The sequence below is a fragment of the Solanum dulcamara genome, chromosome 9 (genome assembly GCF_947179165.1).
Source record: "Solanum dulcamara chromosome 9, daSolDulc1.2, whole genome shotgun sequence".
NCBI classification, from domain to species: Eukaryota; Viridiplantae; Streptophyta; class Magnoliopsida; order Solanales; family Solanaceae; genus Solanum; species Solanum dulcamara.
Window position 1 is genome coordinate 10,416,391 of NC_077245.1, and position 24,955 is coordinate 10,441,345.

General features: G+C 32.9%; 2 protein-coding genes across 2 annotated transcripts; both read left to right on the forward strand.

The window, feature by feature from the left end:
• The first annotated feature begins 9,756 nt into the window (after nucleotides 1–9,756).
• Nucleotides 9,757–17,908, forward strand: LOC129904105 (uncharacterized). Its single transcript, XM_055979635.1, has 6 exons — nucleotides 9,757–10,104; nucleotides 13,554–15,110; nucleotides 15,205–15,510; nucleotides 16,238–16,429; nucleotides 16,522–16,673; nucleotides 17,076–17,908. The coding sequence occupies exons 2-6, from the start codon at nucleotides 13,589–13,591 to the stop codon at nucleotides 17,532–17,534; spliced, it is 2,631 nt and encodes an 876-aa protein (XP_055835610.1). The 5' UTR covers nucleotides 9,757–10,104; nucleotides 13,554–13,588; the 3' UTR covers nucleotides 17,535–17,908.
• A 3,759-nt stretch (nucleotides 17,909–21,667) lies between these two features.
• Nucleotides 21,668–23,525, forward strand: LOC129904303 (60S ribosomal protein L30-like). Its single transcript, XM_055979847.1, has 4 exons — nucleotides 21,668–21,938; nucleotides 22,044–22,145; nucleotides 23,089–23,157; nucleotides 23,274–23,525. Exons 1-4 carry the CDS (start codon nucleotides 21,809–21,811, stop codon nucleotides 23,312–23,314), a joined length of 342 nt encoding a protein of 113 aa, XP_055835822.1. The 5' UTR covers nucleotides 21,668–21,808; the 3' UTR covers nucleotides 23,315–23,525.
• The last annotated feature ends 1,430 nt before the right edge of the window (nucleotides 23,526–24,955 follow it).

Genomic DNA, 24,955 nt, shown 5'->3' on the forward strand with positions numbered 1-24,955 from the left:
GATTCATTGTTGAGTCGTGCCGAAGCTGTAAATGCCATTTATCTCCTCTCGTTTTCTTTAGTGTAAAATTTTAAGAAAACGAAGCGATGCATTGAACATGGAACCAGTTACTTTTTTGAGTTTTCAGGCCTTACTCAAAATTTTAGCTAATGCTATCTTTTCCCCTGTGATATATTAAATACTCCAATAACTACCCTCAAATTTTAAAGCCAGTTTGGGCTCGTCTATATGAGTATTAACTATCCATTTTGTAAGACTCATTTCATCTGAATATTCAATTTGAATTTAACCTGCAATAATTGTTGTCAAACTTTAGACAAAGTACTCCTACTCCTTTTCTTCTTGTACAATAGTTGATTCGTAGTTCAAATTCAAAAAAGCTACTCTGAATTCGAGTATGTATATTTGAACTTTAGAATAGGGGAGCTTATCGGGTGATCTGATTTGATCTTGTTAGGTTTATTGATTCGTAGATATACTATATCGTTACAAAATTATCAAAATATCGCTTGTCGATTTATTGTCAACGATTTGGTGGTCAGTTTAATTGTTATGAGTGGATTTTCAATGGTAGAAAGTTCAAATTTATTTTTATTAAAAATGTTATGAAAGGAGATTGTCATCGTCCCCTGGTATTGACCTAACTTTATAAGGAACTTTTGGTTGCTCATTTATCCCATGCAAGGCTCTAACAATTGTACACATTTCATACTTGTGGTCTTAGCATAATCTTTTAAACCAGAAGGTCAATGAGTTTATATATCTAAGTGAAATTATAATTTAATAATTATTATCAAGTTATCGAAAAATTCTTTAAAAAAATTCTAAATTATTACAAAATAAATAACTCGGTAAAATAAAACTTAAATCGTTACCTAATCATTAAATCAATAGTATATTATCAGTACATTAATAGAATTTTTTCAATTCGAGTTGCCAATCTCAGTCTTGAATAATCCAATTTCAGACATATATTTTAAAGTGAAAATTTTATAAATGACAGCTACAAGATACTTTATTACTAGTTATAACATGATTGTTTATCTTTCAAGTCCTAACAATAAAATACTATCAGGTTGTAACATTTTTTCAATATAATAAAATAATAATAAAAAGAAAACAATAACAACAAATTATTAAATGTATTAATGATGATTTATAATTAACATATAATTAAGAGACTATAACTGATTATATATTTATCTTCCTTAAATTACTCAAACCAGTTCAATCAATGTATTAATGATAATTTATAATTGACATACAATTAGGAGACTATAACTGATTATATATTTACATTCTTTAAATTACACAAATCAGTTCAATCAATTGTTATTTGCCTTGTTAAAAGATTTTTTTCCTCTACGGTCTTTGTTGTTTTCTCTCTCAAACATTTTTCTGATTTTTATTTTGATCAATTTTCTAGTTTTTATTCTTATCGATTTTCTGTTTTTTATTCTTATCGGTTTTCTAATTTTTATTCTTATCGATTTTGGAAGACTAAACTTTAGGAGTTGGATTAGACTTAACTTTAGGAATTTAAGAAATTTCTAGAAAATAAATATTTGTATTTTTAGGTGATATGATACCCCTTATCCAATAGATTTTGTGTAGACTTTGATGTATAACTTGAATTTCAATATTATTATAATTCTACGGTTAGTAATTTAGTGTTGTATATGTTATGTAAGTGGATTTCAGTAGCACACTAACAAAGAGTTCAGAGCCAAATCACGCTAGTATGCAATTGGTATCCAATTGAAAATCTGAAGTATAAAAATGTGTATTTTGTTTCTGCAATTGGTATCCAATTAGGATTTTATTACTAGTATATTTTGTGTGTAAAATATTTTTATTGAATTGGTATATAAGTTGGCATCCAATTAATAATTAATAGATAGGGACATACAAACTTCGTACTAAATTCATCCAAAATATATATTGCATATAAAATTAGTATCTAACTTGGATGTCAATATTGTAAGATTTGAATGGTCGTACAGGTGTATACAATTGGTATCCAGTTAAATTCTATATGTATATTAATGCGTGTTTAAAGAAATGCAACCTCCATACTAAATCAATAGGAAATTTGATATGTATGTGGTTTTATGTCAAAAATAAAAGTAAAAATAAAATATCCTAAAACAAAAAAGGAAGGAATATATGAGCATATCCTCTATCTAGCAACTGATTTTCTAGATCTCGGCATAAAATAATTAGTTGTATCAGGAGCATGGTCTTTTGGTATGCGTGGTCCACCAAATTTGCTAGTAATGGTACCGGTTACCTCACTCTTACTAATTGCGCCATCACTGTTTTTGTATGTTCCATACTGTCAAAGAAAAACACATAAGTATATAAAATTTATACAAATTTCATGCCAAATACATACACTGTAAACAATTTCGTACCAATTTAATGCAAACTGTAAAACAATCTATATATAAACATAGTATACCAATTGCATGCCACCTATAAACACAATGTTCACCTTGCAACAACTAAAAACTCACTATATATTATATACATTAAGAAAGTCAGGTCACATCATTATGCCAATGAGCATAAATATAGATAATCAGTTTAAACTTGGGTGGTTCACAATATATACCCGAATTCATAACAATTTCATGCCAAACTAAAAACACAAAGTTTATACCAAATACAGATCACTCATTCTTTCATTGGGGACAGGTACACAAACGACAACTCCAAACACATCTTAGTCTTTTTTCCACCATCCTCTGCCGTAGCAGAAGCAGCAGCGGTCGGAGACAACCGAGATCTTTAGCTCCCACAGGCTCTATGAGCCTGGAGCAGAGCAGAGAGATTGAAAGAACAGAACTCCAGCGCACTGATTGAGCTAACTAGAAGAAGAAGAGGAACCACCGCCCAATGGTGCTTTTATGAAAGTATAGTCATCAGTGGCTAATACCTTCTCGAGAGTTTCATGTCAACTACAAACACAAAGTATATCAAACTAATACCAACATCATGCCAACACAAAATTCACAGTCAATACACTGACAACTATTACCTATAAACACACTCTATAAATACATTAAGGAGTTCAAGTGACATCTCATTATACACCAAATTCATGCCAATAGTAAACACAAGTATATTTAATATCAACTATAAAAAGTTCATACATACACAAAATATTTTAATTGTGTATCAATTTCATGCCAATTTTATATCATTAATATTCAAAATAATTGATACCGAAAAAACTATAATTGCAATAAGTATAATTTGTATTAAACACAAGTAATTTTATTTTTCAGAATCCACGTGCACAACAAATAGAGATTCAAAAATTGCAATATACATACAAAAATATATTTCATTAACATGGTATGCATAAAAAATTAAAAGAAACATATTTTAGAAAATTAATTTATTAAAAATACCTTCACAACATGTTTGATCTTTTTTGACTTGAGAATTTTTGAATCGTCTTTCAATACTGCACCAGATCTTTTTTTGTGGCTTTTGAATACTCTCGTCTAAGAACACTCTTTGATTTTTTTATGACTTTTGATGAACAAAATCGGAATCAGATTTCTAATACTCAAACGAAGGAGATGCCACCATCTTGCCCTTCGTTTTTTCCTCTTCTGAATTGAAAAGGTTGAGCTACTTTTTTATTTTTAAACATACTATAATGATTTTTTTATGCATCAAGAAAGATGAGCTACTAAAATTGTGAATATGAATATGGGTGAGGTGTGTTTTCTTTGAAAGATGGTGAATTTAAATGTTATAAGTGGTAAATATTTAAAACTATATTTATAAATTGTAATATCAACTCTTAAATATATATGTGGTATGATTTTTCCTACTTTTAAAGCTTTGACAAGTCAACATGATTATCGAAAGTTTAGCCTTGAAATGCCAACGTAAGTCAAAATTCAAACACAATTTTTTTCAACTTCAATTCTGTATGCTCAAAATTGTTTTCAAAATAGCTAGATTTATAAAAAAAATATTATAAACTTCCACTACTAAAAAGAGGCCAAAAAGCGACGGACAGCGTCGCTACAAAAATGCGACGGATAAAACGACGTTGTCCGTCGTTTTTATTTTTTTAATTAAAAGCGACGGACAAAGACGCTTAGTCCATCGCTTATTTTGGCAGTTTTTTGCGCTAAAAATAAATATTATTTATATATAATTATTTTATATATTTGATAAAAATAATTATTTATAAAATAAATATTAAGACGCCGTCCGTCGTAAGTAGTTAATTTTCATTTATTAATTTTTTTTAAAAGAGCGACGGACATAGTCTCTAAGTCTGTCGCTATTGGTCAAAAGATTTGGTCAACCAATTTAAAATAGCGACGGATTGCGTCGCTTTGTCCGTCGCTTGTTGACCAAAATGGCGGTCAAATATTTTTTTAAAAGCGACGGACTTAGCGATGCAGTCCGTCGCTTTTATTAAAATATCTGGGAGACAGATCGGATTTTATTCTTTTTTGTCTCTTTCTAAACTCTCTCTTCTCTCTACAAATCCACCACCCCCGTCGCCGCTCCTCGTCCCACCGTCGTCCCCCCAACCCCTTCGCTGTCCCCTGGCAATTCCCCACCTCCTCCGCTGCGCCACCGTCGTCTAGTGGTGCTTTAGGATTGTTTATTCATCTTTAAGAGGTTGGGGTTTAAACTTATAAAAAAGTTTTTTTTTATTTGTCATTTGTTAGTTAGCTAATTAGTTGGTTACATTTAGTTTGTTGTAGTTTATTTGTATATTGGATTGTGAAATTAGTGAATGTAGTTATAGTTTTGATTTTAGGGCTTAAGTTAGATTTGGGTTGTTGAATTAGATTGTAAATTTTTTAGTAATTTGTTATGTTAGTTAGTCATATTAATTTATGCCATTTAGTTTGTTGTAGTTTATTTGTATATTGGATTGTAAAATTAGTGAATCTAGTTATAGTTTTGATGTTAAGCTTTAAGTTAGATTTGGGATTTTTGAATTAGATTGTAAATTGGATAGTAATTTGTGATTTATTAGTTAGTTAATTAGCTTATTCAATTTGTATATTGGATTGTAACTTAGGAAGTTTTGATGTTTGAAACTTAGAGAAAAATATTGGAACTTAGAGGCTTGAGTTTAGGACTTTAGAACTTATAATTAGAATAATTTAGATATTTGAATTTTAGGATACTTAAATTTAGAACTTGAACTTAATTAGAACTTTGAAGTTGAATTTTTTGTTAACTTCATAAATTTTGTTGAAGTTAAGCTTCCTTTTGACGAATTAAGTTAATGTTGAACTTTAGGACTTTTGAAGTTAAACTTAGATACTAATTTTGAACTTTAATTTAGGTTTGTATAATTTTTGAACTCTTTAGACTTAAAAACTAATTATAATAACTTAGATACTTGAATATAGGAAGTTTTGAAGTTTGAAACTTAAAAAAAATATTGAAAACTGGATACTTGAATTATAGGACTTTAATTTAGAACTTACAATTAGAATAACTTAGATACTAATTTTGAACTTTAGGTTTGTATGATTTTTGAAATTTTTAGACTTTAGAACTAATTACACTAAGTAGTGTTAGTTTGTTAGATATTTAAAGTCATGAAGTTGAACTTTAGGACCTTTGAAGTTAAACTTAGAATTTTTTTTGGTTTGTATAAATTTTGAACTCTTTAGACTTTAGAACTAATTTGAATAACTTAGATACTTGAATTTAGAATTTCAACTTGAATGTCATGAGCTTTGAACTTAATTTTTACTTGAATTAATTATAAAATGAATTAATTAGAACATGAACTTAATTATAACTTGAATTAATTAGAACTTGAAATTAATTATAACTTGAATTAATTAGAACATGAAATTAATTATGACTTGAATTAATTAGAATATGAACTTAATTATAACTTGAATTAATTAGAACTTGAACTTAATTATAACTTGAATTAATTAGAACTTGAACTTAAATGTAATTTGAATTAATTATTATATGAATTAATTAATTATAACTTGAATTAATTAGAACTTGAACTTAATTATTATATGAATTAATTAATTATAACCTGAATTAATGACACTTGTAGTCTCGATGAATTGTAGGCTTTATGAACTAATTAAGCTTGAATATAAATAATTTTGTAGATGGATCATCGTTTGTGGATGTATAACATGCATTATGAAGTTGGTGGTGGTTTGAAACCTGAGTTTATTGACAGTGTAAGAAGTTTCAAGAGAAATGGATTGGTTAGGTATCATTATTGTGAATGTAGGTGCTTAAATTTTTTTAATCCAGATATAGTTATGGTTTATTTGTGTAGTAATGGATTTAAGCCTAGATATTTTGTATGCGTTGATCATAGAGAAATAAATGAATTGAATAATATATTTTATAATTTACTGTCTGTGGATGAATATAATATGCTTGCACCACATGGTTAAATGAGGATGAAGAATATGATGAATCATTCGAGAAGGAAGAATGGGACGATGAAAATGAAAAAACTAAGGAGGAAGAATGAGAGAATATTGATGAAAATAAAACAAGCGAGGAGGAAGAGTGGTAAAATGATAGATTGTAGCTAGTATGTAAGTTAATTTATTTCCCTAATACTAATTTTATTTAATCATTTTATATATTGTAATATAATTTGCATACAGATGTTTGGTGATGGTGATAGATCTCGAGATCATCTTGGGATGACCCAGCATAGTTCGAGTAGGAAAAAATTCTAGGAGACCTATAGAGGCTGAGATGTCAAGGAAAATCTCAGACCTTACATGTACATTGACGACGTCTGAGGAAAGAAGAGTTGCTGAACAAAAAAGAACAGATTTGACCATCGAGCAAATCAAAAAACAAGTGCTCCACCTCACTCGTAGGCCGTCTCGTTCTTCAAGAGCGTCCACTTCTGGCGATGATTCATCAGAGCATGAAAAATACATAGCCCCCACTCCTCCTTAGCTACATTACTCCTATCGTTTTTGAATATTTTTGTTAAATTTGGATATTTAACTAACTTTGGAAGACTTTTACAAGTGTTTAGTCTATTAATTTTCCATCTTTGAATGCTTTTTTAAGTTGTGGAAGATATTTAGAATTGATTGTGTTGTTTGTGCTTATTATTGATTATGTTGTTTGGGCTGTTACTGATTTGAATTGATTGAGCAGGTTAGGTAGCAGAAATTGCAGGGTTCTGCTGTTAAAAAAATTGCAGAAAAAGCGACGGACAAGATCCTATTGTCCGTCACTTTTTTTGCATTTTTTTAAAAAAAATTCCAGAAATTGCGATAGACAGGGTCGCCTAGTCCATCGCTTTATTCTTCGTAATTAAGAACAATGAAGAACGTACATAGCGACGCTGTCCATCGCAATTCTGAAAAATTAAATTTTCAAAATTGCGACGGACTGCGTTGTTATGTTCATCATGCTGAAGAACAAAGCGAACACAGTCTGTCGCTTATTGAAAAACGTCGAGACAAAAGTGACTGCGTTGCTTTTCCGTCGATTTTGACTAAAAAGCGACATAGTCCGTCGCTTTTTGATTGTTTTTCAGTAGTGTTCGGTCATGTCTCTAGATATTTATAAAAGAAATAATGAACTTTAGGAGTGCGCATCAGTCGATTCAGTTCAATTTTATATATTATTGATTTTTAGTTTGTAAACATACTAAATCGATAACCAAACCAATAAATGCTAAATCGATAACCAAACCAATAAGATATTTACTATCAATTTTTGATTAATTGGTTTTTAGTCCCTAACTGTTCGATTTTTGATTTAACCGATAAGAAAATATTCATATGATCGTATATACATGATGTTCATAAAATAAAATAGCAGCAAGAATAGAAGTGCAATACAAATTTCTACATTAATCTCTTTTATCTAAGAAAAAATTATTCGAAATCTTTTTAAAGATTCCTGCAACAAATTGCGAAAACAACATTAATTGTATGTCTTTGTCATAATTAAATCTAAAATTGAGAAGAGAAAAAATAATACTCGCTCCATTCCAAAATAATTGAATTGTTGAAGTATTTTTTAGTGTTCAAAATAATTGAACTGATCACTATTCAAGATAGATGTTGAATTTTTTTTCCAATTTTAGCCTTCATTAATTAAATTTCAAGGTTGAGTTCCAAAAATAAATTAAATGAGTATTGAGAGGTTAACACGGAGTCTGAAAAGGACAAAAATGAAAAAAACGTGACTAATTTATGTCTTTATTTTTTTTCTTAAGATGTGTGCCATATTCCAATAATTCAATTATTTTGAAATGGCGGGAGTACTAGTTTGTCGAGAAAAAAGAAAGTGTCGAAATAGAGAGACTAGTTTGTGTTGCCTATGACCGAAAGTAATACTAAAATTTGGAAGATAGGCATGGTAAATGGTAATATGTTTAAAGTCGCTATTATATAATTAGTATTAAAATAATAATTTTAATACAATCTTATTGAGTTATCGGTTTAACCATTAATCAAAATTATAAAACCAAAAATTGAACCATTAACTCAATAATTTTTGTACAAAATCGTTAATTCAATAACCCAATATCACAAATCAATAATGATTTTTTCGATTCAATTTATCAATTAAAACAATTTTTGCATGACTTAAATGATGTAGTCCCAAAATTAGGGGTGTTCATGGTTCGGTTTGGGTCGGTTATTGATTAAAATCATAACCAAACCAATTTAATCGGTTATTAAATATCTAAAACCATAACCAAACCAAGTAAAATAATAACCACGGGTTTGATTATTGCCGGTTTGGTTTGGTTTGATTCGGTTATTCGGTTTATGACTAGCCGAGATAATTCAAATATTCTCTCTCTACATTCTTCAAATTCTTATGAAGCTCTTTTTTCCTCACGACTCACAGAGGTTCAAAACAGAAAAGGAAACAACTTAAACATTCGGAAAAAAAGAAAACAACTTAAAATCAATTTAAAATTTGAAAAACTCCTTACAAACCTTCTCAAAATTTGACAATCTTATACTTGGGGTTGAGGAGTTGAGGTTGCTCTTGAGCCTTCACTGTTAGTCTATGACTGTGAGTCTGTGACTTTGTGAGAAACCAACGTGAGAGGAACAAAAATGTAAAAGGAAAACAGATACTAGGGTTTTAAAGTTTTAACTTTTACTTTATGTTGCTGTCTGCTGCTCAAGTGCTTAGTGCTTATTAGAAATTTAGAATTTAGAATTTAGGATTTAGAATTGGGCTTGAGAGTTGGGCTAATGGGCTTGGATTGTTGGACTTGGACGCTGTTTAATGTTTATTAGAATTTATAATTGGGCTTGAGAGTTGGGTTTGGATTGTTGGGCCTTAAAATAAGTATATTAATATTAAATTAATAATTAAAAGGTATAAAATATCTTTAATTATTTATGAAAAACTAATATTATACATATAAATAATTATAAATTTTAAGTATATAATTATTGGTTTGGTTCGGTTATTTATTCGGTTATTTTTTTCTATAACCATAACCAAACCAAATATTATCGGTTATTCAAATTTAAAACCAAACCAAACCAAATCAAACTGAATGTCGGTTTTTTTATTCGATTTGATTAAATTTTTGATTTTAACCAAAACTGTGAACAGCCCTACCGAAAATTAGCTTATTAATGCACTTCCCCTCAAATTCACAGGAGTATAAGGCTTGTGTATGACGACCCGAAAGACCCGATTCGTCCATTGGCACTTGCAGCAATAGAAAGGTTAACAAATCTTATCTACTCTCTCTCGCTCTCCGCTTTCGATAATTTCTCAGCTTCGAAAAATTAAAACCCTAGAAATTCTCTTCATCTCAAGCAATGCAATTTCTCCATTAGCATTTTACAAACCCAATTTTCTTCCGAAAGAATAGTTTTTGTTTCATTTTTTTATTTATAAATTACGTGTATTAGCATATGGATTATTAAGAGATCAATATAATTTGGGATTACTGTATTTTTTTTGGTTTAGATTTATATCAATTTGTTTCTGTTTCTAACAATTGTGTGCTTTTGTTTCTGGGATTAGGGTTTCTCTCGTTTCTGTTCTGGAACTAGGGTTTTCACCATCTTTTTGGTCGAAAGCTTCGGTCTTTAGTGACTATTTGCACTGGTAAGCACCCATTTCATTAATTGTCTGAATTTTTTATTTTTCACTTTTGTTAATAGAAAATGTTGAAACGTTGGGGCTGGGTAGGAGCTAAGATTTTGTTTTTAGTGTAAAGTTTTGCAATTGGGCTAAAATTGGAAGCAAGAAAGACATGGGGGTTTTAACATATTTGAGTTTTAAAGTTAGACTGAGATCTACCTACTTTATATTGGACTTGTGATTAGCATTATGGTTTCTTTATGCATTATTTAAGTTCCACCAGGTAGTCGTTTTCTTAAGATGCTTACATCTTATTTGGAATTACATTTCTTGAGTGCATTTGTTCAGTAAATACCAATGCTGCTTGACTGATTAAATCTTATATTCCTTATATATTTGGATACCACTTATATAGGAGCGGAAAAACACTTAGCACTCTCTGCATGAGAGGAGCTTGTATTGATGTTTAAATATGAGGATCTGAGCCGAATATAATATTGAAAATGTTGCACCCAAGGTTGTGGGCCTAGTGGCAATGAAGTGGGTTGAACACGGAGCACCACAAGGTCGTAGGTTCAAATCCTAGCAGAGATAAAAACGCTAGGTGATTTCTTCTCATCTGTTCTAGCCTTGGTGATAGAGTTATCTGGTACTTGTTAGTGGTGATAGGTATCCCGTAGAATTAATTGAGGTGCACGCAAGTTCATCCGGACACTATAGTTATCAAAAAAATATATTGAAAAATGCCAATAATTAACATAGAACTACACACGACAAATAAGACACTATAGAAAATGATAAAAAGATGAAAAAAAGCAATCAACATATCACAACAACAGCAACATACCCACTATCGTCACAACATTTACTAGCTTATATGTTTTTTGCGAGGTTCAGTACGTATGCATTAGCATTACTATTTGCTAGGAGTCTTTTGCCATAAAAAAACAACTTCTTTGCAAGCAAATCGGTATTATCTATGCATGTCAAGTTTAGATTTCATCGCGCAAGGTGGTCCTTAATTTGTGTTAGAATGGAAAGATAAATATGGGGATGTAGGTTGTAGGTTGTGGTTGATTAGGGATCACCATATGAGTGGTTAAAAGTAAGGTCTAGAAGTATTAGGAAGACATAGGATAGATTTGGCCAACTATGTCTGACATGAAATTTTTACTATACAGAGGTGCAAGATCAAACCTTTGAAGGTGGTTTTATTTATTTCGGGTTTAAAATCTAAATGAGATGATGTTGAGAATTTGATGATTTAGTTGGCATGTGGGAATATTACCCTACCCAGACCGCACTTGTGGGATTACACTGTATATATTGCAGTAGGCGTGTGGAAATTAATTTGATGATAGTTGAAGTTAAGTTGAGAAATTGTATTTGGAATTGAAATGATGTTTGGACATGCATTTCACTTGAAAAATTGGTGAAGTTTTGTGAGGGAAATATCTTTTTTTACTTGGTAAGTGGTTAGAACCAGCAACTTCAAGGTGAAGTGGAAATTGACTACAATATATAACCAAACAGTTCTATAAAAGAATTTGAAAAAACAAAAAATTGTATGTCTTAACGGACCCTAAGGGTAATTTCTAACTGATAATTCTAAAATGTGACTGAACAAGAACTCTTTAGGATTGAGACATGTACGAAAGAGTACACCAAACTGTTCTTAAGTGTATTGTAGCAGCCATTGTGATTATCTGTAAACTTTATGAACAGAACTATTAAGGGATTGAGACATTTACTAAAGAATACACCAGCATTGTTCTTAAATGTGTTACGGCAATCATTTTGAAAGAACAAGTGCATGATAGAGAGGAACACATAGAACAGATGGGACTGACTAAAAGGAAAGGAGTATTTCACTGACAATCCTTTATGAATTGATATATTCTTGATAAGTTGTGGTTGATGTTTGGGAAAGATAGAAATCCATAGAAGCTACGTTGCTCGGACTCTCCAAAAATGTTGTCGCACTTGTGTCGGTTCCTTCATAAATGCACTACTTTTGAAGGATCTACTTATGAAGGATCTACTTATGAAGGATCCGATACACACCCGATGATATTTTTGAAGAGTCCGAGCAACATAGCACTGAAGAACTGGTATGAAGAGGGTAACATAAAATTATGACTGGAATCTTTTAGAGAAATTGCTAAATAGCCAAATGTTTGTTTCTGTTGGTTGCCCATGCATTTTCACCGATAGGCTGGTGGTCTCATAGAATGAGGTGCATGGTTTAAGGAGAAAAAAAGAGAGGTTGATCAAGGGTAGTTAGATTGGCTGGAATCTCTCTTCATTTGTGATGCATGTAAATAGTTGCAGCATCCAGTCGATTTGTGGATGTGGACTTGGCCAATCTAGAGGACATGTTGAGAGTGAAGATATTGGTGCTCTTTAGCAGCTACATATTCTGGAGTCTGTGTAATTGAAGAGTTTTTTTGTTTTTGCCACTGGTTAGTAGGAAAGAGAATGCAAAGACACCGAGGAGTTGCATTTTCACTTTGTATTTAGCATGTGAAGCAACTCGTACATTTGAAAATTCGAGAGACGGAGATGATAATAATGAGGTGGTGGTTCATGTGCAAGGAGTATGAGGAAGATAGGAACCATTTTCTGTTGCATTATAAGAGTTTTCCTATAGCTATGGGCCCTAGTGTTTCACGTTTTGACGACACGTAGGTGTTACCTAGAACAGGGACAGTGCTAGCACCTGAAGCAATTACATAGATAGAAGATACAGAAGACATCCAAAGTGAGGAAGCAGTGAGACGGGGTTGTCTTTTGGATACTGGAAATTAGCTGAATTTAATATCGTTTCAAAATATTGACAAGATGTTAGTAATAAGACGATTCTTAGTGTTCCATATGTATTTTTGTGTTACAAGGGTCAAGGAGTATATAACTTCTCTTATTAAGAGTTGGCCAGACAGGATAGTTGAATGTTGCTGAGCCGTGAACTATATTAGGTTTTTTTTTTGGTCATCAGTATTTAAGATCTTCGTAAAATATTGAAAAACTTGTTGAAGAGTATTTCAAGTTAAATGATGGCTTTTACTCACTAATCTTTCATTTCTATTCCTGTATTCAAGGAGAAATTCATATCCAAATACGACTTTAACTTCCAAATACTCTTTTCCAACTTCAGCATCAAATACTCTTTTCAACTTTAACCGAACATTGTCCAAACTCCTATTATATATTTTAACACCGGCTTGGTGTGCAATATGTGAGTACATTTTGATTTTTCAAGAAAAAAGGAGAAAAGAAAACACAATAAAGAAAGTCTTATCCACTACAAATATGCATTTATTTGAAACCTGTTATATATAGTTGAAATTTCGATAGAGGTGAGACTCTACTCATCTTTGCTAATGGAAAAAAAAGTGGAAAAGATCTGCATACAAGGATTTTGAGATCCATTCAGGTCTCTTTTTTCAGGTTTTATATATCTATGTGACTTTCAGGTTTGTCAAAGTGACTTTTTCACTTGGTGGCTAAGATGTCGGATTACCCTGTGCTTGATAATCGTCCAATTAATAAATGGAAAGTAGCAGAATTAAGGGAAGAGCTTAAGAGGAGGAACTTAGTGACAAAAGGTTTGAAGGATGATCTGGTTAGGCGACTAAATGAAGCTATCTGCATAGAAATGGAAGCTGCAGCAGTTGAAGAGAGCAAGGATGATGATCGTAACATTGATTCTGCCAGTGGTCTTGAAGATACTGAACCAGAGCCTGATCATTTTAAATTGGGCGATGATGTTCTGGAGCATCCCCAAAATGAAGTTACTAAGGGTTCTGATCATATTACTGGTTCTGCCTATGGTCTTGAAAACGCTCAACCAAATATTAATCCTGCTACATTGATTGATAACGTTCAGAAGCAATACCAAGATGAAGTTAACGATATTGACGGTGATGTTGCTAGGGCCAGCACCAAGAATTGTCTTGTTGGAATAGACCAGAACAATGTCTTGGATGAGGTTGCAACTGGAGGTAATGATGATGTTCTGAAGCATCACCAAAACGAAGTTAACGATATTGATGGTGATGTTTCCAGTGCCAGCACCAAGAATTCTCTTGTTGAAATAGACCAGAACAAAGTCTTGGATGAGGTTGCAACTGGAGATACCGCTGATGGAGAATCAAAACATTTGGAGGCACCTTTTGGTAGCACTAGTGTTATAAGTGAGATTGCATCTACTGATCAATTAGTTGAAGACAAACTTGATAAGGAACACAAGGTTATTGATTCTTCTCAGGATAATTATGTTGTTGATGGGGTATCTGAAGTCCGGGATGGTTCTATTCCAGGCAGTAACACTAGACAGGACATTGAGGATATGAAAATTTCATCTTATGAGGGAGTGCTTGAGGACAACCTTAGGAGACAAGAAAATGATGTGGAGGTAACCCCAGCAACATCAAAGGAAGCCTTGAAAAACAACAGCATTAAGTTGGATAATGAGGGTCTTAAACTCTCAGGCATGGATGCTGAGCCAGATATGTCCAATCCAGCCACTCAGGTATATGAGGTCAACCCTAATTTAGGGTCTCAAGTAAAATCTGACTCATTTTCTACTGATACTTTGCCCATTAATGAAAATAAAGATTTAAATGATAATTTGAATGCTGATAATGTCAAATTAGAAACTGAAGTTGTTAGGCAAGAGATGGAGCTGCAGTCATCCAGCAAAGACCTATCAGGTGTTGGTAGCTCTCATCCATTGGATGGTCAGATGCCACATGAGATGCAGGGTCTTGTTGGAGAAACTGATGATGTCAAATCTTCAGATGTGAAATTTAGCATGAAAAATGACAATGCAGATCAGGTTTCTGTTGACGTTTCCAAGGTAGAGCATGGTTTGGAGAGTAAGACTCCAAATAATAGTGAGCAAACCGATATACAGTTTGAAAAAGCTAGAACTTTAGGTGATGTTGTAGCGCCTAGTTTGTCACCCAAGAAAATTGAGGCATCTGCTGAAGATAAACATGGTCTTGCTGCTTCCGGTGATGATACAAAAGGTAAGGAAACACCTCCTTCCACTATAATGACTGTTCTTTTCTTTCCTAAGACCGGTTCTTCTAGATCTTCTGTGTTTTGTGTCTTTGCTTGCAGATTTTAGCAAGATAACTGATGTAGTGGATGGTGAGAATATGGAAAAGATAAACTTGGATCAGTCTTCAGCTGATGATTCCATGGAGGAGGATGTAGTGGAGACAAAGCATGTGGATTTTGATCATATATCTCAGAAGGAGAATGATAAGACTGAAGAGTTTGTTACGGGAATGACAGAAGAGCCCAAAGTTCGGCCAAGTGGTTCTTCTGATGCAATGCAGCTAGACATTCCTTCTGAGAAGGTTGATTCTCCTCAAGAAACTAAAGATAAGTCACTTGATTTGTCAGAGAAGAGAAAGTTTCAAGGTACTCATGTCTTTTCTTTAATTATCTCTCTTTCCCTCTTTTTTTTGTGATAAATTCTCTCCTCTTTGAGTCTCCTCAAGAAACTAAAGATAAGTCACTTGATTTGTCAGAGAAGAGAAAGTTTCAAGGTACTCATGTCTTTTCTTTAATTATCTCTCTTTCCCTCTTTTTTGGTGATAAATTCTCTCCTGTTTCTGTTCTACACATGTTCATTGATTACTTTTTCTTTTTACTTTTACAATCTTATTATTAGGATTTGTTGCTTCGCTTATCAAGAAAAGAATATCAGAGTTACTGTTCGTTGTTTACGCATTCTTTGAATTGATTTCATGAAGGTTTAAATGGTTAATCTTTTGTATATTTTTAGATGGTAAAGTTCAGATTGTAAGTATGTTTATTAGTTTTGTTTTTCTTGTGAACACTCGAACTTTTGATTCCGCATATTTTACTAGAATATGGCCACACAAATGCCTATTTTTTCTTTGTCGAAGTTAAAGCCCACAACTGGAAAGCAGCTAAAGTGGTGCTTACTAGTGTGTGTGTCTGTATAATGAAATTTCTGATACCAATGACGGATATTAGAATCTTCTTGCAGTGTGGGATATGTATCCATTTACATTAACTTTGGATAATTATACCGATAATGGTGAATAAGAATTTGATTTATTCTTTTTTGTTCTATAATTTGATTTCATAAGATTTTTGACTTCTTGTGGATTCTTTGTAGATGAAGCAGGTGGTGAGAGTAAAGAGCCTGCAAAAAGGCAGCGTAGATGGAACACTGAGAGTTTGAAGACTGCTGAGCCCCAAAATTCAAGTATTGCTTTAACAAAGAAGGTTGTTCAGCCCACCCCTACCAAACCCATCCTTGGCAGGACTAACTCTACAGTTGGTGGGGATTCACCCAAGGAGCGCTTTGGTGAGTATTTGTTTTCTTGGTATTGCATGAGTTTCAAATGCAATAGTAGCAGCACAAGAATAATTAGTTCTAATGTTCTGTTAATATTCCAGTACCAAAGTCTTCAAAAACAGCCACTACTTCTCTCAAAATTGAGAATTTCTTGCGGCCTTTTACGCTGAAAGCTGTGCAAGAGCTCCTTGCAAGAACTGGTGAAGTCTGCAGTTTCTGGATGGACCAGATAAAGACCCATTGCTATGTCACGGTACAATCTTGCTCTGATATCCTACTGCATTTCATGCTTCTCTCAGACCATATGGTCATTGAGTTTTTCCATCTTAAATTATATTTGCAAGGAAGCATTAGTAGTCTAATTTGGCTGGCTGCTCTTAGGAAAGGACAGGGTTGGGGACAGTTTTCATTGGGATGGGCATTATTTGAAACCTTGATACTGCACCAGTTGGCCTAAGTTCCTCTAGTCAATTTGTCATAACATAGCATGTTAATGTGCATCATTGCCTTTCAGAGATGCTTACCCAAATAGCAATGCCTTGTATGATTTGGCTTCTTGGCAATGCTGTCTTGAACTTATTAGAAAAATCTATTTATATTGTGTTTCTTTCCGTAGTGGCTCAGTGTAATAAATTGATACATGTTCTCTATACAGTATTCTTCGGTAGAAGAAGCCATAGAGACCAGAAATGCTGTGTACAATCTCCAATGGCCACCAAATGGAGGTCGTCTCCTGGCTGCAGATTTTGTTGATCCCCAACAGGTGCAAACCAAGATAGAGGGTCAGGAACCTGCTTCTCCACCAAAAGTTACCAGTCCTGCTGTGCCTCCAGCTTCATCATCTTTTCAAGCACCACCTGCTCAGCAGCAGGGTCGCAAACAGCAAGCTGAGTTGGAACATTCACTCGCACGCCAGCCACCACTTGCTCCACCTAGTGCTCCTCCAACAAAAGAGATGCTGCCTTCACCTGTTGCTGATAAAAATGACCCCCCAATTGTAACTTTGGATGACCTCTTCAGAAAGACCAAAGCCACTCCCCGTATCTATTATTTACCGCTGACAGATGAAGAAGTTGCTAAAAAGCTTGCCATTAGGGGTAATGCTAAGCATTAGAGATTCAAGTGAATAAAGGGCATGTTAGATGGATCTGTAGAGTGGTATTTTAGTGTAATGCTGAAAACTGCAAGTTTGCCCACATAAAGAAGTTGCAGTCTAATTTGTAGGAGAGTAGTGAGTTTCTTGAGGCTTGGTGAGACCTTCCTTTCTTTTCTATTTTCGGTTTGTTTCTGCTTGCAGACTTTGGTTGCTGCTAGGCTGTATTTTGCTTTGGGTTGAAGAAACTTCTGAATTTGCAGATAATGAAGAATCTGTGTGTCTGACTTCTTTCTTTATCCAGATTCCTGGAGAACTATTTGAATATTTATTATCCGAGTTGTTATGAGATATATTATGTAGTAATTATCAATGTGCCGAAGCTGTAAGTGACATTTATCATCTGTTTTGTTTTCTATTTAAGCTCTTGGTATGCGATCCTTTCTTGGACCATGCGTGAATGTGAGTGTCTCTGTGCGCTGATTTTGTGGTGATAAACCTTTTTTTTTGTAAGGACTTTCCGTTTCAAGTTAGTTGAGCTCCCCAGAATATATACTAGCTTTTATATTTGGACAAATTTCATCTAAATATTCAGTAATTTATGTTCTTGTAGCAGTAGTTTTTTTTTTTTTTTGACATCTTGGTGTATAAGTATTAAGACAAAAGGAATCCTAGTAAACTAGTTGGTATAGTAATTCTATTATGGTTCTTCTTTCGGTTTTTTTTTTTTTGTTGTTGTAAATTTGCTCGTGTTCTAACTTTTAAGAGATGGCAGTTTTTTCGAGATTACTTTCTTTAATATGTCTGCTCCATCTCTTTTTATTTACAATTGCAATCATCATAATTTCATATTTACGAACGAGTGTATTTGCAGGTCTACGTAACAAATGATCAGACCCTTTAAAGCAGCCTTTTGTTATGTAATCCTTTGTGTAATATTTGTAACTTCAGTCGAATATAATTATATTTAACTTTTGTTTATCTTACATATTCGTAAGTGCAACATTTTTATTTAATCTGGTAAATAACAATTCTATTGGAGATTTTATTTTTAATTTGCCAACTGCCGTTTAAAAATGTTCAAGAACCATCAAAGCTAATTTATGAACATTCATATCCCCAAGAAAATTATTTGAATTCATTATATGGAGGGTAAACAATACAAATTTCACTAGTTTAGGAGCAAATTACTCTCCTTCTCGCGAGTTTCCGATATTATGAATCTTATCAAAATTTGAGCTTCGGATATATATATCTGACGCATCCAAATACATGTATCTCGAATACATGGAGTCAAAATTAGGTGTACTTTGTTTAAGATATACTGTATTCAAGTGGATTTGTATGTATCTAACTCTCTCACTCACCTCTTTCCTATCTCATTTGCCTTTCTCCTATCTTACATGTCTCTCTCACTCGCATCTCTCCCTATGTATCTGTATATGGAATGTATCTAGTATTCCAAATACATGTATCTATTGTGGTTCACATGTATTTGATATACATAGACTATCTCGTTCATCTCCCTTATATCTCGCCCACCTCTCTCCCTAGTTTAGTGTATTTGGTAGCAAAAATACATGTATCTAATTTGAAATCTGATATGAAATCATTAATTATTGAGACAACATGCAATTATTTAAACTATAGTGAGAATTAGTAAATATGGTAAGAATATTTGTGTAATTAGGTAGTTTTTCCAATATCACGTAAATTTATCAAAGGTTATCTGTAGAGTCGTTAATATGGGCTAGGATTAGTGAAACCTAAGATTGGATTGAATTATAATTTTTGAAGCACGTTTAAAAATGAGGCCTTTTAGCTCGACCTAAATAAGCCGCTAGACCGTGAGACTTAAGCGTGGTGGGTTGGGCCAGTCTGTGACCCAAAAAATAAAAATAAAAAAATAAAAAAAGAAAACTACCTTATTTGACAAACATTCCTACCATATCTACTAAATCTCACTATACTTTAAAATAGTATATAATTTCTCACTCCTTCTCCTCCTTTTTCTCTCGCCTTTTCTCCTCCTTTTTCTCTCGCTCTCTTTCTCCCTTCTCTCTCCCCTTTTTCTACTCTCCCTCCTTTTCCCGCTCTTTCTTCAATGTAATTGATAATGCCAGACGCATGTATCTATGCACATATACATGTTTTTAGATAACTATATCCTGTCTACATCTTCTTCTTTTTTAAGTATGTATCTATGAACATATACAATGGATATATCACAAATACACGGGATGCATCGGTTGTCATCTCAGAACCAATTTGTAACTATGCACAAATATACTAGGTATATCAAAGCATTTTTGTGCTTGATTCACGAAAATGATACTGGATACATTGGATGAAATTAATATACACAGATACACTGGATACATCAAAGCATATTTGATACTGGATACATCATAAATATTTGATACTACATCACAAATACACTAGATACATTGATACCCTCTCAAAATCAATCTGTAACTGTGCACAGATTTATTGAATACTATACACAGATACACTGGATACATCGATACATTTTTATGTTGAATAGATGAAATTGATATTAAATATACTAGATGAAATTTATATATGTAGATAGAATGAATACATTAGTTCATATTTAATACTAGATAAACAATACACGAAATTGTGAAACATAGATACAGAGAAGTAGAGGGTGCGAGAGAGGGATGAGTAAGAGAGGAGAGAAACAGTTGAGAGAGGAGAGAGACGAGAGATATTCGCTACATACATTGTAGGAAAAAGGGTCAAAAATACCTCTCAACTTTCATTAATTAGTTGACTTTACCTTTACAGTTAAGGTAAAGTTGTTCTTCCTCCAGTCTATAAATTTATCGCCCGTATCCCTCAATTGGATGAAAAGCCCCAAATCAATTAAAATTACCCAATTTCAATTAAAATGACTCAATTTTCTCTTTTAATCCGAACCTTACCCACATACAAAATTAAATCCCCAAACCCATCACTCTAATCATCTTCATCTCCTTTCTCCATTTTTGAGGGTAAACAGAGGGGTGAGTTTTAGGTGAAGTTAAGGTTTAAACGGGATACTTTTGGCACATCAATTAACAGTAACGTTAATTCATTTATTTAAGTAATTTTTGAAGAAAAATTTCGCTGAAAATATATCCTCGCAGTGTTGCATGCTACTATATTTTCGACTGTTGTTCACTTGTGTACTAGTACTATTAAGGAGGAATGATTTTTTTTAGTCATTTACAAAAAAAATTAGTTTTATGTTTTTTTTATAAAAAAAGTTAATAATATATAAGATCTAAAAATGTCAATTTTTTTGGTCGAGTTTGGATTAAAAGAGGAAATTAGGTAATTTTAATTGAAATTGGGTAATTTTAGTTGATTTGAGGCTTTCCATTCAATTAAGGGTTGCGGGTGACAAGTTTGTAAACGGCGAAGGTAAAAACAACTTTACTTTAATGATAAGAGTAAAGTCAACTAATAAATAAAAGTTGAAGAGTATTTTTTATCCTTTTCGTATCTAAAAGGCAAATACATTATATATAGAAGCAAATATAATGTATCCAGAGGCAACTAATTAGTGTCAATTAATTAAGTGATTTTTCGCTAATGATTTTGGGCTATTAAGTTGCCAATATTTTATGGGTGCTGTACTTATATCAATCATGATAAATGATAAATCAGACCAATCTGATTCATCAAATTTTAAAGGAAAAATTACGCGAATAAATAAATATATATTAATTAATTAGTTAACATATTTATAATTTAGCTAATGTACAATTCGTCATTAACATTTAGCGTTAATTACTGTTCGAATTTGTAAGATTTGAATTTTGTATAATATAATTTGTATTACTTTTGGATAACGTAATTTTGTATAATATAATTTGTATAACTGTTTAAAGTTTAAATATTTGAATTTATATTAATTCGTTATTTCGAGTTTATATAAAAATAACATAATTATCCGCGAATTATACAAATAAGGTAGATTAAACTATATAACTATAACTCGTAAATATATAAACTATAGCTAAGGAGCCTAATTAAATTTATTATTGTGATTATTTGCTAAATTTCTCCAAATTTAAAGCGTAGCCCAAATGTACCTGCCCCGCCCATACTGACATTCAACCTATTTCATCAAATTCAGAATCACGTGAGCAAACATCAAATATTTTCATCAACAAAAAGCGGCCCAAGAAGAAACCCTAAGCTGATATAACTAGTACTACAAACGCAGCTTCCTCCTACCCCTTTCCCTTTTTCCCTTTGGTTCACAGATCTTTGTGTAATCAACAATGGTGACTACCGGGAAGAAATCGAAGAGGACCCATGAGAGTATCAACAACAGGTTGGCTCTTGTAATGAAGAGTGGCAAGTACACTCTTGGTTACAAGACTGTTCTCAAGACTCTCAGGACCTCAAAAGGTTACTTTTTTTTTATCGTTCTTGTCAATTGCCCTTTCGTTAAATTTTTGTATTTTTTGTGATTTTTCTGGCGTTTTTGGGTCTAATGAATGATGGGGTTTACAGGGAAGTTGATATTGATATCTAACAACTGCCCACCTTTGAGGAAATCAGAGATTGAGTACTATGCTATGCTTGCTAAAGTTGGTGTTCACCATTTCAATGGAAGTAAGTGCATTTTCAACGATTCTTGATTTTTTAAATTGTAATTCAGTTCCAGCATGATTTGTATTGGCATTGATTCTGTACATGATAGTTGATGAAAAATCTGAAATTTTGTGTTGTTTTCAACTTCATTAGATTCCAGTTTATTTGATATGATATAAATTTGTTCAAATATCACCCTTTGCAGTTCCGATCGGAAACAAGACTCTACCCCACCAAGGTAGGGGTTAAGGTCTGCGTACACCCCACCCTTGCTGGACCCCATTTCTGTTATAGTTGCCTAACAGACTATTAATAGTGCATATTCGTTAATATGCTTAAGTAGAGGTACTGAGACAAAGTCTGAGATCTACTCATTGGTTTATGTCCAACATAATGGTCAAATGGAGGTGCTGAGCCCCTTTTTTGGTTTAGCATTTGTAACTCTACTTGTGCAGGAATCATGTTTTAAATTAGGAATTTTAAGTTGTGATTGATTGTAGAATATGAGACCAGTATATGACTAATCACTGAAATCTCAGACATCAAGACCATAAGCTTTTATTCAAATTATTCTTTCAATTGAAATAGAAATTTTAGCATGTCCTTGCATTTTATTATGCAAAAATGAAACTTAAGTGCTTCTTAGTTTGTCTGCAACATAATATTGGTGGGGCTAGGGGTGCTGGGCTCTATTAGTTGGTATTTTGTTAATATTTTACACCGAATATCTTCTAAGGTCATTCCCAACATATCTGTATCTGTGGTTAGTGTCATTTCTCAAGTCCCTTTGGATGGCTGGAGGTGCGAAGATATAATCTCTGTCAGTATATTGAAATTCCTATTTTTGGTCTGTTGGATTATTTGTTTGAGGAACCTTCTCTATCGCTTGTTTTCTCTGACTAAAACGAGCTTTTTTTACGATTTTCTTATGTGTGTGTACTTCCTCTTGCTACTTTGTGTGCAGACAATGTTGATCTTGGAACAGCATGTGGGAAGTTCCACCGTGTGTCATGCCTCAGCATCATTGACCCAGGTAAAGTGCATTTGAGATTATCAATTGCTGTTCTGTAAAATCTTATTTTGAGCACTAGGGGGGGGGGGGGGGGGAGCACACAGTTTGACTGACTTGTGGAAATGATGATGTTTCAGGTGACTCTGACATTATCAAGTCTCTACCTGGAGATCAGTAAGAATTGGTGATCTAGTAGTAATTCCCGGGCTTCCCTAAACCATTTTACTGATGTTGAGAAAAACTGTAGTATCTTTTTGTTCTTGTATTTCGGAGTTATACCAAGATTATAGAGGATCTTGGTATTATCTAGTTTTGTTGGTTTATCATTTCTCCAGAAGTTTGAGGCCAAATACATTATGATTTATTCACAGATCAATTTTCCTTTATAATTTTGCAAATCTGAATGAGTTCACTAGTTGATAAACTATTTTCTTGAGAAAAGGGTCTTTATCGGAATCAACCTCTTGAACTCCAAAAAGGTAGGGTAAGGTATGCGTACACCTCACTGTCTGCATACCCTACTTGTAGGACTATATTGGGTATGTTGTTGAACGAGTTCACTAGATAATGTTCAACTGCATCTAGACACCAATTTCATGCTTATTTCATTCCATATATCGCACTGTCTTGCTTCTTCGGTTGCAATTATTTGAAGTTCATACATCTGTATGCATGTCATATTTTACTAGTTGACATTCATGTTCATCACTGATTACTGCCGTCACCGTGCTTCATCTTCTCTTTTGCCTTTCAACAAACACGTGAAAAAAAGTAAACCGAATCAATCAAAGCAAATTAAGCAATAATGATTAAGATAGTTTCTTAGAACACTTACCCTGTAGAAAGATTGTCGAATTAACCATATGGATATCCATCCTTGAATATTTCACTGGCCCTTATTTCTGGTGTACAATCTGTAGTAGCAGCATCAGCAATGCTTCATCAACTATGTTGTCCTGTTTGCTGATAGAACTTTAGTTCAAATGTATAATGTATTTATTTGGTGGGTTAAGGGAGGAGAACAAACAACCCAACTGTGGAGTCCAGTGTTATATTTGAGTGAGATGATCCAAGTCTAAATAGGCAATTTACAGGATGGGCTCTTACAGAAAGAGTGGTGTTGTTGAGAATACCAGCTGCCTCAAATATTGGAATTGATAAAGGGGCGTCAAAATTAGCCCATGAAATTATGATTCCACCCAACCCGTTTATGTATTCGCAGGTTAATAGCTTTTTTATTTTGACTCATTTAGACCTGTTTAGTTCAACCCAAATTTACGTGAGAATTTTGTATAAATATTTTTTTTATTTGATGTGTTTTATAGTCATAATAAGTTTTATTAGATAGTCAAACAATCAAAAGAAAATAAACTTTCATTTTAAAATTTAGTAAGAATCGAGCGAATTGAGTTATGATTAGTCTTTTAGCTTATTTCCACCCAATAACATTTAAGAGAGTCAATAATCATTAATTGGGGAAATTTTCAGATATGGCAAACCTATTAAGCATAATTACTCCATATGAGTATAGTTTCCCTAATTACTTATAATGGCAAACATAAATTTTGCCATTATACAAATGTTGTAACGAATTATACATTCGCTATACCCACGAATTATTTGTATACCAAAATATACAAACACTGGTATACATATGTATTTGTATATCTGGCAAGCGAGATTGAGAGAGAGGAGGAGAGAGGCGAGCAAGAGGCGAATTGTATATGTATACTGTCAAAAAATTGTATATATGTAACTGATATACATATATATTTGTATATATGGCAAGCGAGATTGAGAGAGAGGAGGAGAGAGGCGA